The 14,902-nt window shown below is 35.8% G+C and overlaps 1 protein-coding gene across 7 annotated transcripts in view; it reads right to left on the reverse strand.

Annotated features, from left to right (window-relative positions):
• Positions 1 to 287: 287 nt before the first annotated feature.
• Positions 288 to 14,902, reverse strand: part of VRK1 (VRK serine/threonine kinase 1) — a 75,384-nt gene continuing 60,769 nt past the window's right edge. For 2 of the 7 annotated variants that reach the window (XM_082450753.1, XM_082450755.1), the window contains 2 exons: positions 5,445 to 5,535; positions 288 to 538 (listed from right to left, as the gene is read on the reverse strand). In XM_082450753.1, coding sequence (XP_082306879.1) covers positions 507 to 538; positions 5,445 to 5,535 — 123 coding nt within the window. In that variant the 3' untranslated portion in view covers positions 288 to 506. The other 5 variants (XM_082450754.1, XM_082450750.1, XM_082450752.1 and 2 more) reach the window with 5 other exon arrangements.

Here is a 14,902-nt window from a genome sequence, read left to right on the forward strand (position 1 = left end):
TTTTTTATTTCATAATCTTTTCTCTTCTTTGTACCTCTCATTTCCTAGAGCAGGTGCTTAATAAATGCTTGTGGAACTGAGCAAAATCAATACAAAACAAATCTTATGCCCACAACAAATTGTGTATTTGTATCAAGCAAAAAGAGACGTTTAAGTTGTGTATTTCCTTAAAAGTAAGGATTTTGCCAAACATTTTATACACTCTAGGAAATACACAACGATTAGAAAAGTGCATGTCATAGTAATATTTCTTATATGTACCCCAGAACCTCAAACACACAGCATGGGACAGCTTAAGGGGTATAACTTTAATACTGTGAAATTTTATAAATTAGGCTTTAGTAAATTCTACAAAGTATTTTAAAAAAAAGTCTGCTTTTCAAAGACATAGGTACTTCATTGTTTCCCCCACTCCACAAGACTCACATGAAAATAAAACACTTAATACAGAAAAAGAGGAAAGAGTCAAATGAAAGGAAAAGAAAAACTGGTTCACAGTATTTGATTTACTTCTGGACTCTCTTCCTGGTTTTCGAACCTTGAAGAGAAAACAAAGAGATTTAAATCACTAGCCATTAATTACAAAAGCAAAAGAACAGAAATATAAGTATTTCCATATATGGTTATTAATATTTAAAAATCTAATTGACTAGGATGATTTGTGGAGATGAAATTGATACACAAAGTTATAACTGTTAATACCCTAAAAATCTTAGGAAATTGTGTTAATTTTTTAGTGTGTCAAAAAATATGCTAACAAAGCCTACCTTCTAGTTTGAAGTTATACAGAATGCATCCACTGGTAAAACCATACCCCATTTACACTGGTCCTGAACTATTTCTCCCCCAAATTTTTATTGTACAATTAAAAACATTAACTCCTAATGTAAACTATAGCAACAAGATAGGTATTCCATAAGCAACACGGACCTACTGTATAGCACAGGGAAGTCTGCTCAATATTATGGGAAAAATATTTGAAAAAGAATAGATATCTGTATATGTATATATACAGATCACTTTTCTGTACACCTGAAACTAACACAACATTGTTAATCAATTACACTCCAATATAAAATAAAAAGTTAAAAAAAAAAAGATAGGTATTCCTTGGGGGGAAGCACTGAGGTTATGCCTATTATGAAAAGCAAGGCATCTTTTCTAAACGTGTTGCTTTCTAAAGCCTGATCCCTCTACTCTTCAGGCAGGAGAGCACTGGGCTAATCCAAAGTGCAAAGTCTTGTCCGCTAGGAATTAAACAGATCCCAACTGAGTCGCCTTCTAGAAAAGTATCACATCTGATACTGGCCTAAGTGCCTTATGACAGTTCCTCTCCAACTATTCCCTGCGCTGGAAGAATGCAGTGCTTCTCTACCGGGGGCACGTGGATCCGCCTCCCCAAGGAGACTTGGTCTCCCACCCCACCCCAGGCCACCTCCACCGCGAGCACAGCAGAGTCAGAAGGACAAGCTTAGGCCCGGTCACAACTGCCTGTGCTGGCAAGAGGAGTGCGCCTTCCACAGCCTCGGGCTTCCCTCTGCCAGGAGAGAGCGACGGTACCAGGGTGAGGGCAGCGTGGGGCCCACAATCAATCAATGAACACACTGAACAGCAAAGAAATCAGTACTTCTCTTCTGAAACATACAAAACATTCTTTGCATCTAGGACAAAATATCTACCACACATGTCTAATCATAAACAGTTTCTAAAGGCTTTCTGACTACAGGTTTATTTAGGTACTTAACTGGAAGATCAGATTGCTTGTTATTTTTCCAAGTTCTAGTTTTTATTCAATTGCCATACATTTCAATTCATGCAAACTGCAAAGTTATGTAAGTATCTTTTTTTCTCTGCCACTCATAGTGCATGGCCTATACTATGGTGGGTTTAAACTTTTGAGTTTTTTCTTCAATTTTTGTGATATAGCCTTCTTTTAAAAATATCCCATGGTAAATTTTTAGGTTTTTACTTCAACAATTTTGAAATTAATTTTCCATAGAAAACTGAGAATGCTGTGATTGTCTGAAATTGGAATAACAGGATATCGCAAAATCAAGGTCCATAATCAATACTATAGTACATCTCCCTTTCAATAAAATTTGAATCTACAGTCACATTAAAAAGGACACTAAAGTCAACGATTATCGCTATATTCTCATTAATGTCCTAACTTGACATTTTACTCTTAGAGTAAATACCATTGCTGCTTATCCCCATTCAATCTAGATTTAAAGTTTTTTACTGCAACTAAGAATGCCATCACCACCTGCAACTTATTATATAATCATATTATGCAACTTAGTGACTTTATCAGTTCAGTATTTTTCCCAATAATCAATTCTGACTGTTGCAGAAAAAAATCTATTTCTCCTCCCGTCCCATATATACTCATTTTCATAATACTTTACTAGTGGTAAAATATATACTCAGTTTCATAATAGTTTATTAGTGGTAAAAGGCCCAATCATAAGACTAATGTGTAAAACTTAATATTTGAAAAATAATATGAATATACAAGGTTGGGATACTCTTCTTGATTTTATAATGCAGAAGGAAAAAAACAAGTGGGAAATTTCTTTGTAGGGTGCCTTAAAAATACCTCTTTCTTGACTAGACCGTAACTGTTCAAGGAGTAAACATAAGTCATGCTTTCCTCAAAGAATCCTCAAGAATGGTCCAAAATCCAAGGTACTTCAAAAACAACACCAAGAGTAGGCTGTTGAGTTCTGTCTATTGTATGAACGGTAGGGACAAAGTATACTGGCCATAAATATCATGGCTGTATTAACTAATTTTTAGTACAATTCTGAAATATTGGCATGGTTTTGAAATGCCAGAATATGTGTGGTTTTTAAAGGTTTATCATTTTGTGGGGAAAAAATTACTTGCAGCAAATTACCAAATTTTCTCAATTGGTAAAAATTATGCCTTGCATAAAAATAAAAGGATTAGAGGCCTCTGTTGTTCTTGAAAACCACCCCGTCACCCCATCTCTTTCTTTGAGAAAACCTACACAATACACATTTTGAGAGCTTTCAGAATGTGTTCTTACACAATAGACCCCCAGCTAGTCAAAATGAGTTTAGGTGTATCAAGAAAATTATACCCGTTTTTTAAATGGTCTAAATAGATATTAAAGGAAAGTTGCTCCCATTTTGCTAGGCACAGCATTCTGAGAGATCACACAGTGAGAAAAATCTCTTACCATATGTAAACCATAAATCGTGTTTGAAAATAAAATTGTTAATGAAGAAACTGACATTTCTAAAGCAGCTGTTAGAGGTAACCATTCTTGAAACATGTTTCTGACACAAAATCTTAAAGCTCTAAAACACAGAATTCACTGAATTATATATTTCTTTAAAAAACTTCAAATGTAATAATGTGCCTTCTCATTCAAGTTACTTTAAATTGATGAATACAAATACATACATTTTCATGAACCCTTGGATTGCTTTAGTTTTCTTTGCTAGAAGCAGTAACATTTTACTATCTCAGGTAATATTTCTCTCATTTATGAATATTTAGATAGTAAAATACCTTAACTAGCCTTATACTTGAGGGGGGAAAAAAGAATTACAATTGGAAAATAACAGTATTTAATTAAAGCAATTTAGAGTTTATATGAATAAAAGAGAATTTGATTATTTTTTAATCTTCATTTTTTAATATCAAAAAGAAATCTGCATTATTCTCCTTAAATTAGTGATGGGGTCTACTCTCTTCTTTTGTCATTAATAAATAAAACAAAAATACTAATATATTTTCTCACAGTAAAAACCATCAGTATAAGGACCTTAAATTAAAATTTTAGGTATAAGAAACATTTTTCGTAATTACAGTCAAATTTAAAATCACGTATGTATCAAAACAAATACCTCTGATGCTCATTAAGCAAAGTTCAGATAACAAATGACCTCCTCGCATGAAGGGACACATGAGTCTTCCCTATGCACAGCTGGGAACTGGCTTTGGTCTAAATGGGCATCAACCTTACTGTAACAATGTAGGCCCTTTCCTAAACTAAAATCTCCCGTTTTAAAATGTAAGGGATTTTCTTAAGTAAGAATATTACTCTATCTTTATAAATGCTCCTTAATTTTGCTCCCACTCACTGTCATAGCTGCTGCTGCTAGCCTCTGGCTGAGACATGCTTTGATGTACTGCTCCCGGGGACTCCTCACCTCCTAATAACAGAATGAACAAGACAGGGGAGGAAGGGGAAAAACAACAAAAACAGGAAGGAATGGAAGACCGGCAGCAGAAAAGTAAGAGGGACTATTTCAAAACCTTTAGCTTCCAGAGTGACGTTATACACTCGCTCTTCAGCTATCCCAAGGATTCTCTTGGGTAAATTCAGATAAACCTAAGGACGTACTATCCATAATATATAATGAAGAAAATGTTAGTAAAATCAGGGTGAAGATGATTCTCTTAGAAAGTCAATTTTTGCCTTCCGCAAACATGCATGGCTACCACTGTCAAAGAGAAGGTAAAAATACATCACTGGCCTAACTCTACTGGGCACTTACACTTTGATGAAATTTTTACCAAAAATAAGCCTTTTCTATTAGAAATCAGAAATATTTCAGGACCAATAAACTAATAAATAAACAAAAGGCAGACAGACAGAAGAGCTGTCTGGCGGGGGGCGGAAATGGTACTGCAGCCAGCTCTGAATCTCTCCTCACTGAGGCAAGTAAACCACCTCTCATGAAACCTGGAACACATTTTCCCATCTTCTGAGCCCCACAGGTGTGCCTACACACCACAGACTGGCCATTTATTAACCAGACCAAAGTCCAACCTAGTCTTGCCCTTTGCAGATGCTGCCTTTGCTAATGTCTCTCCTGGAACTACTCCATACTAGAAGTGCCTTCAGCACCAGTACATGAGCCATTGAAGAAATGACTTTATACCTTGCTTTTTGCTTCAAGACCTTTGGGAAGTGATGATTCGAGGTTTTAATTCCTTGCATCCCAACTTGCTGAGAGAAAAGAAGAGTTGGCGGACTCTGCAGTAAGCCATGTACTAACCACCTGACTCGTGACATCCCCTCTCACGCCCAGAGTTCGGTGGTAAGTGCGGGGAACCGGAGAGACAGTAGCCTGAGAGGTAAGAGTTCTGGTCTCTACGTCTAACCCTTTCACAACAGTTCTGTCACTTAAATGCTCTGTGTCTTGGGCTCCATATCTGCAAAATGAGAGTAACTCCTGGTCTCAACTTCATGATTATTGCGAACATGATTATAGTAAATAACACAATGTGAACAAAGGACATTGTGATACATACTGTGTAAATATAAGATCTTCTCCTACATTTTTTTAATTATAAAATGAGAATGTTATAACCCAAATAGTTAACCCCTTATTCAGTGGGAGGAAATGAAATTTGTGTTTATTATATATAAGAAAAGAGCTAATAGGCAAGACTGTTCAACTTACGGGTTTGTGGGGCCTCGAATGTCTGTGTATCTGAGCATTCCATATCTTCAACACCAGGTTCTGTGCTCCGCTCTATTTCTTTCTTTCTCTTCTTACATATAAAAATTAAAAAAAAAAAAAAAGAAAGAAAGAAAGAAAGAAAGATGTGGCATGATGGTCAATTAAGAAAATACACAAACTTATCAGATATTAGCATATATATATGAATCCATACACGTGTGGGTGTGTCAAAACATACAGGAAGAATACACACAACTTCATGGTGGGGGTCACTAAGGAAAGGTGTGGGGGATGAAAGAAAAGGGGATTAAGGGAAACTTCAACTATACAGTTAGTCTGGAAGTGGGTATATTTCTTATACCCACCTCTAACTTTTTATGCCTCATATAATTTATTATTGAAAGCCATGTTTTAACCATCAGGACTGATCATACAGAAACTCTCTTTGAAAGCTGATACTTGCTCAGGCCAATGATACTTATTTTCCCCATTTTACGCTGCATGTGTGGGGTGGGGTAAATGTACTTGATAAATAGGAAAATATGTGCCTGGCCCATGTACTGCATCAGTGGTTATGCCCTCTAAACTGATGGGGAAATTCTGTGGATCAATAATGGCAAACTTCCAATAAATGTTTTATAATTTAAAGTTTAAGAAGGCCATAAACCTTACTGTAAAAGAAGAGTCTTAAAAGTAAAAAGCTCTCCTAAAATCTCAAAAACAGGTTGGATTTTCCACCACTCTCTCAGGCCTTTCCCATTTTCTACATATTTTTCTAGTTGAGTGTTACTTAGGAGTTAATGCCTACGTTCTGTCACCATCCATTCTTCCCAAATGTTCATACAATTTCTTTTTCTTACTTTCTATCACTACAACATTTCCTAACTAGCTCAGTCCTGTGTAAAGTTTTAAAATACTTAACATCTCTATATGTAGGTATAACTATAGAAGGACATTAGTAAGGAATTGAAAACTTTGCACTTTTCATACAACTTTATCCCATGTAATCTCAAATCTAAATGTGTTAAAATCTACATCAGAATTCATTACTTCTCTAGGTTGCCTAAAATAAGTCTGTAGCATTTAGGAAATCATCTGATACTTCCCAAATTTCACAGATTCACGACACATCAGAATGTCCTCATTTATATCATCCTAACAATATTAAGTTAAACTTTGCCTAAGAATTTTCCTCACTTCGGGCCATTTTGTGTACAGCTATAAAAGGGTATAATGTCTGCTGACAGGACATTGCTCTTTTGCCTAATGCCAACCATGGGTTCTGTTCCAAAGAGAACTACATGGGAAAGCACAAGTCTACTCAAGCCCCGTTATGTTAAAACCTCTGAATGGTCAGAACTGTTATTATCTATGTATTACAGTTAATCCCACTGTTTCAAAATATTCTTACGGTGGCTGTGGAAAGATTAAACCTCAGAGATTCCCATCATGGTCCTGAAGAAAATGCTTCACATATATAAACATAACATCTTGACTAAACCTTAAGAAACTTTCAAAGGCATTCATTTAGCAGATTTGTACATGGAGGTATTACTTCTCAAAAATAGCTGGAAAAGTGGCTGTAACTTCATATAACTGATGAGAGAAGGGGAGAGTGCCTTACATCTTTCTTTTCCAAAGTGTTGCTTGATGATTACTATCTAAACCCTGCTGGGCTGAACAGATTGGTTCGATAATTACATACAATAACTGCAGTGGGCAGGTAACCCTCAGCTGGCACAGGGCAGCTCCCCTGTGAGAACTTCCATATGCAAACTGCACTGATGGAGTGCATTAGGTACATCTTTCCTGCCGGTGCACAGGCCTGATTAACGCCAGCCAAGACTCCAAGGTTAGCATGTCAGCAGATTTGTGATGCATTAGGCAGGAATAAACACAGACACTTTTGTTCGTTCGGACCAAAATTAAGGAGGAATATTTCAGTACTATATTGCTTTCCATACAGGAGAGAATGCATTTTCCAGTTTTAGGAGGGCAGATTTTTAAATGCTCATTATAAAGGGAGCTATCCAATATGTTCTACCTAAGAACCTAGTGCATTCATCTTGTTTTCAAGCTTATTTAATAAAAAGGAGCTTTCTTAATCTCCGTGCAGGTAAATTACATAGGAATGAAAATCAGACAGTATTCAACCAACAAAAGAAACACCTGTATTTCAGCAGTATGTACTGGGGAAAGCACTGAATTTCATTAATCCACACTTCAGTTGGGTATCTCTTGCCCAACTTTTCTGACAATGTATATATATCAATAGTTTGGATAGAAAGGACCAACAGTCTACAGACTAAGACCAATTAACAACAACCTTCAAGTTAAAGAATATCTAAGTCTGTTATTCATTGCATAAGGTGATGAGTAAAATTCCAAACAATTTGCTGCCAGCTTCTTTCTACTGATATCACCAAATGCTTCATTTTGTTATTTGACAACATTTTAGGCTTCAAATAGTGCATAGTTTGGTTCTCTTTAAACAGAAAATGGCTTCACAAAGTGCACTAATCTCTGATTTTGTCATATGCCATACCAGGTCTCACAGGTGCCTTTATTTACATTTATAAATGAAATCAAAATATTGCATGACACACAAGAATAATTCATAAAGTTAGGATAGAGTTTTCTTTTAATTCAGCATGGCTAAAATATCTTTAAAAACTAGGTTCATTTTAAAGGGCATTAGTGTATATATTACACATTGTATTTTTGCAGTGCTCAGATATGCTAGGCTAAAACTTAGTTAATTAGCAGCTTCTTACTTCCAATTTAGAAACAGGAAGACAAATCAGCTAGATGCATCGGACTGATAATTTACTAACAATCTAAACACTGACTGGAGACTAGTTATAGACTTAAAGCTGTTTTAATGGAAAAGAGAATAAAAGTCTTCAGAGACAAAAACCAAAGACAATTCTTCGCATCCCAACTCAAACATCCAAAGATAACCTCTAAATGCTTTCAACAGCATCTAAGAGAAGCCAATCAGATTCATGCTTGTATCAAAGGAGATGAGTACTGAAGAACTGTTGTTGGGTTTTTTTCCCCCTTATTACTAAAGTCATGAATGTTCATTATAGAAACTTCCCTATCTAGACAGAAAAAACTGAGGCTGGGGACAAAAGAAAGCTGGGAGAAGCTGCTCCGTGTTTCCAGCTGCTGGTGGTGAGAAGACAAGAGCTAAGGGCTCTTGGTTCTTATTAGAACTTCTTTCCACAGAACCACGCTGCCCCCCACGGGACTTTTCGGTGTGAAGTGGCAGTTGCCAGCCGTGGTGCTTTCGTTGTAACGGATCCCCTCCTAGAGAGCTAGCGCGCACACACATACTTGTGTACTTGGCAAGCCCAGGGCCACACTCTACTTTCCTTCTCTCCTACCCTGGACACTCCTGGAGGGCAAGGACCGGGGTTTCCCCACGTGCTATCACGCACCTCAGACACACACAGATATCTAGGGCTCTGCACCTGCTGAGGAACTAGTCCACTACTACTGTAGTAATAAAGAGCTGACTACGTGTTCTACCAAAAGCCCCTCAAAAACTGTGTAATGTTTAAATGGACATTAAGTAATTACAGAAATGTTTTGAGAAAAAGCAGGAAAAGGTCAGACACAACTGAAAAGGGAACAGATGAAAAGATGGGAAGTGGGTCAGGAAATGAGTGACTTAAATGAGGGATGAATTTGAAGAATGGTCTAAAAAACTGTTACGATACACTGAAGTGATTTATTATTTTAAACAAGTTTCCATGGTAAAGGTTGTGATAAGAATAACGCACACTACAATTTCCTTCCACAGTAACCTTGATTCTATCAGAACAGGGGTAGGAATCCCATCATGTATTTTCTAAGCACCTACTGTGTGCTGGGCACTGTTTCAGGTTTCATTCTCATGGAGAAAAACAGACACTAACAAATCGTTAAAGCAAAAGAGTAATTTTAGCTTTTATAAAAACATTAAGCACACACAAGTTAAATTTCTAAAACTGTTTGCATTTATGTAAGCCCTATAAGAAGTCATTTGAGAGTTCTGTAAATGAGTCTTTTTGAGTAAGTGACCAATGTAATCCCACACACATGGGATTTCACTCTGTGAAATATCAATCCATCTGTAAATGTAACACAGGCATGAGTGCATGGCCAAACCCTGATTTTGTTTTTTGTTTAAACTTAGATATCTCTCCTGTCCACACTTTTAATTATCTATTTTGAAGGTAGTTAATAATTAACATATTACTCAAGTAATTTTATCATTTATTAGCAGGTCTGGGGGTTTAGCAAAAAAAAAAAAAAAAAGCATGACTAACAAAATGTGGAATATCTACGTCCTTCACTAGTTCAAGCTATCCCACTCTTATGCCACGAAGAATGAAGAATTTGCTGTAATTATCTGAAAATGGTGCACCAAAGATTATTGCTAACTCATGAGTTAGCAAATGATACCGATGCATTTGTAGACTCTGTCAGAATAAATAAACAAATGAAAAAACTGCATCTAGGTGGCAAGCAGAATTGACTGCTTGCTCCATGGGCAGCACACTTTTTAGCAAAAGCACTGCTTTCACAAAGTAGGCATATTTGTCTACTTGCTTATCTGGAGCGAATCTGTGTCCCTTCTGAAGTTGGGCCTACTGAGGATCTAGAAACAAGCTGCTTAACAGCCTTACTGTCACCCATCCTCCTAGAAAAAACATAGCCACTGAGGAGATAATGAGCTGAAAAAAAAAGTTGAACCTGATCACATGATCTTCAGGAGTACTACATGACTGAGAACTTACTCTCATCGAATTTTCATATAATAATGGCAATCACAGACTGGAAAGGTCTCCCAACAGCACTTCTGAAAACAGTAAATCCATCTTCCAAAGTTGGCAACAATGGCCTTTCGTGACTCTAATATCATTCATCTCACAAGGACCACGAAACTTCCAATACAATCAAACCTGTAGTCACTTAACAACTGAGAGATGTTTTCAGAGATTCAATAAACAAAGGTCTAAAGGCTAATGTGTCACTGTATTCTCTTCTATGTTGGAATTAATATGACACTTCTTCATGCTTATTTTCCTCTGAGGGTTCCATGACCTGCACCATTAATGTCAAACTTTTTAGCAAAGTTAAGGTATTTCAAGGGCAACTTATGGGGAGAGGCAAATGGGTAGCTAGTTATGGTTTAATTGTCTTTAATATTTATACCTAAAATCACTAGGAGATTTTTAAGGGCCTTGAGCTCCTCTGAGGAAAAAAAGCTATGTAAATGCATAATAATAATTAATGGTTGCATGGCCCTGGACAAGTCATCTAACCTCTTCTGAATTTCACTTTCATCATTTGTAAGCAGATGTATCTCATATCAGTGCTGTAAAGTATATGTAAAATAATTTAATATTGACAGACTACAGAATACTATCAATACATAAATGTTCAATGATAACCTAAAGTTTAAAGGGTTGATATCCTATTACCAGCACCGAGCACCATCAAGTCCCCTGGAGAATTTTCAAACTTAAGAATTAAAAGCACAAGACTCTGAAGCTATAACACTGCAAACTAAAGAGGTCAATATTTATAAAGATACACATTTCAATGAAAACCAAACCCTATGTATGTACTAGTGGGGAATTAAATGCTCTCAAGCCACACATGAGCAAGTTTCTTACAAAATAAACCAGGCTACATTAGAGTTCCTATTAAAAACAGTCTGCCTGACCTCCCCCCAATAAGGCTATGTCCACAAAATACATAATTCCTAAACACATAGGTAGAAAACAGCGAACATAGAATTCTCTGGCACTCAGAAGTCCTCTGCTTTATGTCCACTACCTATGGTCCTTTAGTATCAATCAACAGCTTCAAGGAAAAAAGTTAACTTCAAACTCATTAATGTGATTTATCCATTTTTAATATGAGTAACTTATGGAGCTGCATTTTGGAACCTTTATTTCACAGTAATTACCATCTTGTCTTTGTTGCAAAATCAACTTTTACCAATTCCCCATCATTTACTATTCAAAACAATCAATTTGAACACACATACTCACCAAGTGAATGTAAGCCAGTCTTCATTCACATCTGCCCAATATACTCTATTTCATAAACTGAATTTTTAAGGATGTATGACCTTAGTTCAAAAGATTCAAATGAAAATGTTCTGCTATTTTCTTGACATCAAGAAACCAGAAAGACGTGAGAAAATGTAAAGTCAGTGAAACAACAGCATTAACAATAATATTGCAGTTAACATTTACTGATTACTTATTATGTGTTCAGCACTGTTCTAAGCACTTTCTGAATCTCATTTAACCCACACAACAATCTTATGAGCAAGACAGATAACATTATTTCCACAGAAAGACAGCTTTAAAAAAATGTATCCCTTATTAAAAAGAAACTCACACAAATGTTTAACATAATTCCTAAAAACTAGTCATGGTATCAAAGGAAAAGGGAATCCTGCTCTAATACTGTCCTTTGTGATCTAAGTTTTGAACATATCTTATAAGCATATCTTTTTGTTATGTCAAAAAATAAATCCCCCTGGGTACCATTCAAGGCATTTATATGATGCCAAATTTCCTTCTCTATCTCTTACAATAAAGATCACAACATGGCATGTGTGAATAATTGCGTACATACATACACTGGTCATGTGGCTGATAAGTACTATTATTTAAAGTCTTTTAGACTTAAATGCCCAATATCTGCTTTCCCTATTTGCAAAAGGGTTGTTTTCTACATAGAAGCTAGAATTCCAAGGTAACTCAAATTTTGGTTTGCAGTGGTTCTCAGCTATGTCTGCACAATGTAATCACCTAAAACTCCTGAGGCTCAGGTCCACCCCCAAAGCTTTTGATTTAATTGGTCTGGGGTGCAATCCAGACAGTGGGATTTATAAAAGCTCCCAGGTGATTTTAATATGCAGCCAAGGATGCCACCCCTGCCTTTCATCTACATTAGAATCACCTGAGGCACTTGTGGTACGGTGCCCTCCCAGATCACAACATGCAAAAAACAGCTGAAGACCCCACTCTGAAAGAAAACACAGTCCTCCCCTCAAAAAGAAAATTTTATAAAATGCATTGGAGGCTTAAAAAAAAGATTTAAAAAATTGAGGAAATGAGAAATGATAATTTTTAAAAACCCAGAGATAAACAAGGAAACTGCATAGCTAATAAATAGAAAAATAATCATTATAGAACTTATAAGTATATTAGAAACATTGAAAAACAGCAGACTGAGCTGACAACTAAATGACATGAAGGAAAGGTTTGGGATGATTACAGATGATAAAAAGAAATAGACTAAGAATTAAGCAGTTAGACATGGAAGATGTATATGATCTCTATATAGTCAGAGACAACTACAAACATCACTGAGATAAATGAAAGAACCTAAATAAATATAGGGGTATACCATATTCATGGAACAGAAAAGAATACTGTGAAGATGTCAGTTTTTCCCAAAACGACAGTCAGTGCAATCTCAATCAAAATCCCAGAAGAATTTCTGTGGAAATTAATAAGCTGATTCTAAAATGTATATGTCAAGTCAAAGGGCCAAAAACAGCAAAGACAATCTTAAAGAAGAATAAAGTTGGAGAACTTATACTATCAAATATCATTATGAAGCCAGTAGTTCAAACAGTGTGGCACTGACCCAAATACAGATGAGCAGGCCAATGGCACAGAAGAGAGTGTCCAGAAACAGACCCAAACACATATGGTTACCTGAAAACCAGCTACGTGCTGTGGGGACATTATAATCTTTTCAATAAATAGTTCAGATCAACTAGATATCCACAGGGGGTAAATAAACACCGACTCACACCATGCGCAAAATCAATTTCTGTTAAACTGTAGACCTAAATGAAAAAGATAAAATGTCTTGACAAAAGATTGTCTTCATGATCTTGAGGTAGACAAAATTTTCCTAAAATAGAATACACAAAGCACTAGCCATAAACAAACAAAAACCTGATAAATTACGCTTAATTAAAGTGAAGAACTTCTGTTCATCAAAAGATGCCATATTAAGAGAGTGAAAAGATAAACCACAGACTGTAAAAAAAAATATGTGCAATACATATATTGTATATATATACAAAGTGCTTAACTCTGCAAATCAAAGGAAAGCAGACAACCCCAATTTTTTTTAATGGACAAGACTTGAAATGCACCTCACAAAAAAAGGATAATCAAGACTGACAGGCTATGAAAAGGTGTTCAAAATCAATATTCTCAAGTAGATCAAATTAAAACCATAGAGAAATATTAGTAAACATCTACCAAAATAGATAAAATTAAACATAATGCAATAGCTAGTGTCAGTGAGCAACTGGAACTCTCATAAGCTGCTGTGGGAGAGTAAACTGGGCAAATTGCTTGGCGGTATCTACTAAAGCTACTAAGCATACGTAAACCCTATGCCCCAGGAATTCTACTATGTATACACCAAACTTGAAATAATTATATATGTTTCCCAAAAGAATTTATAAGAGTGTTCTTAACAGTATTATTGCAATCACCAAAAACTGGAAACAATGCAAACATCCACCAAGAGCAGAAGGGATAAATGAAGCATGATATAGTCATATAATGGAGTACTACACAGGAATAAAAAAACAAAAGACTTTTGTTACTTGTGACAGCATGGAAATTCAGAAATGCAAGGCAGAAATAGAGACACAGATGTAGAGAAGAAACGTATGGACACCAAGGGGGGAAAGCGGCGGGGGAGGGGGTGGTGGAGTGATGAATTGGGAGATTGGGATTGACATGTATACATCAATATTTATAAAATAGATAACTAATAAGAACCTCCTGTATAAAAAAATAAATTAAATAAAATTCAAAAAGAAAAATAAAGAAATACAAATGAATGAAAGACAGACACAAAAGTGTACAAAACGTATGGTGCTACTACTATGTTTTTCTTTAATAGCAAAACTAATTTATGGTGTTAGAAGTCATAAAATTGGTTACTCTTACTGAAGGGGTAACGGCTGGGAGTAGGGCATGAGAAAGGTTCTTGGGTTCTTGCAATGATCCATATTTTGATTTGGGTGACATCTAAATGCATACGTTCACCTTGTGAAGTTCAAATTCCACAATTATTTGTGCATGTTTCTGTACATATGTCATAATCTCACTCAAAAATTTAGGGAAAAAAATACTTGACAAAATTCAACCAAATAAGACAAGATTCAAAATAAAGAACTCAGTAATGGGGTATCTAAGGAAAGGAATTCTTAGTAAACACTGAATCCACTTAGATACAGAACTAAGGCTAAACTACCATTAAAAAACAGAAAGAAATGTATCAACTGCAACAATCTAAATTTACATAATTAAAATACAGTTTCTATCATTCTATCACGCAAAAACAGCTAGATAGATCTTCACCAAATTTAGATGGTATATTTGGGGCAATCTGACCTCAACTATAGGCTA

Source organism: Balaenoptera physalus (genome assembly GCF_965194825.1).
Source record: "Balaenoptera physalus genome assembly, chromosome: 2".
Taxonomy (NCBI): domain Eukaryota; kingdom Metazoa; phylum Chordata; class Mammalia; order Artiodactyla; family Balaenopteridae; genus Balaenoptera; species Balaenoptera physalus.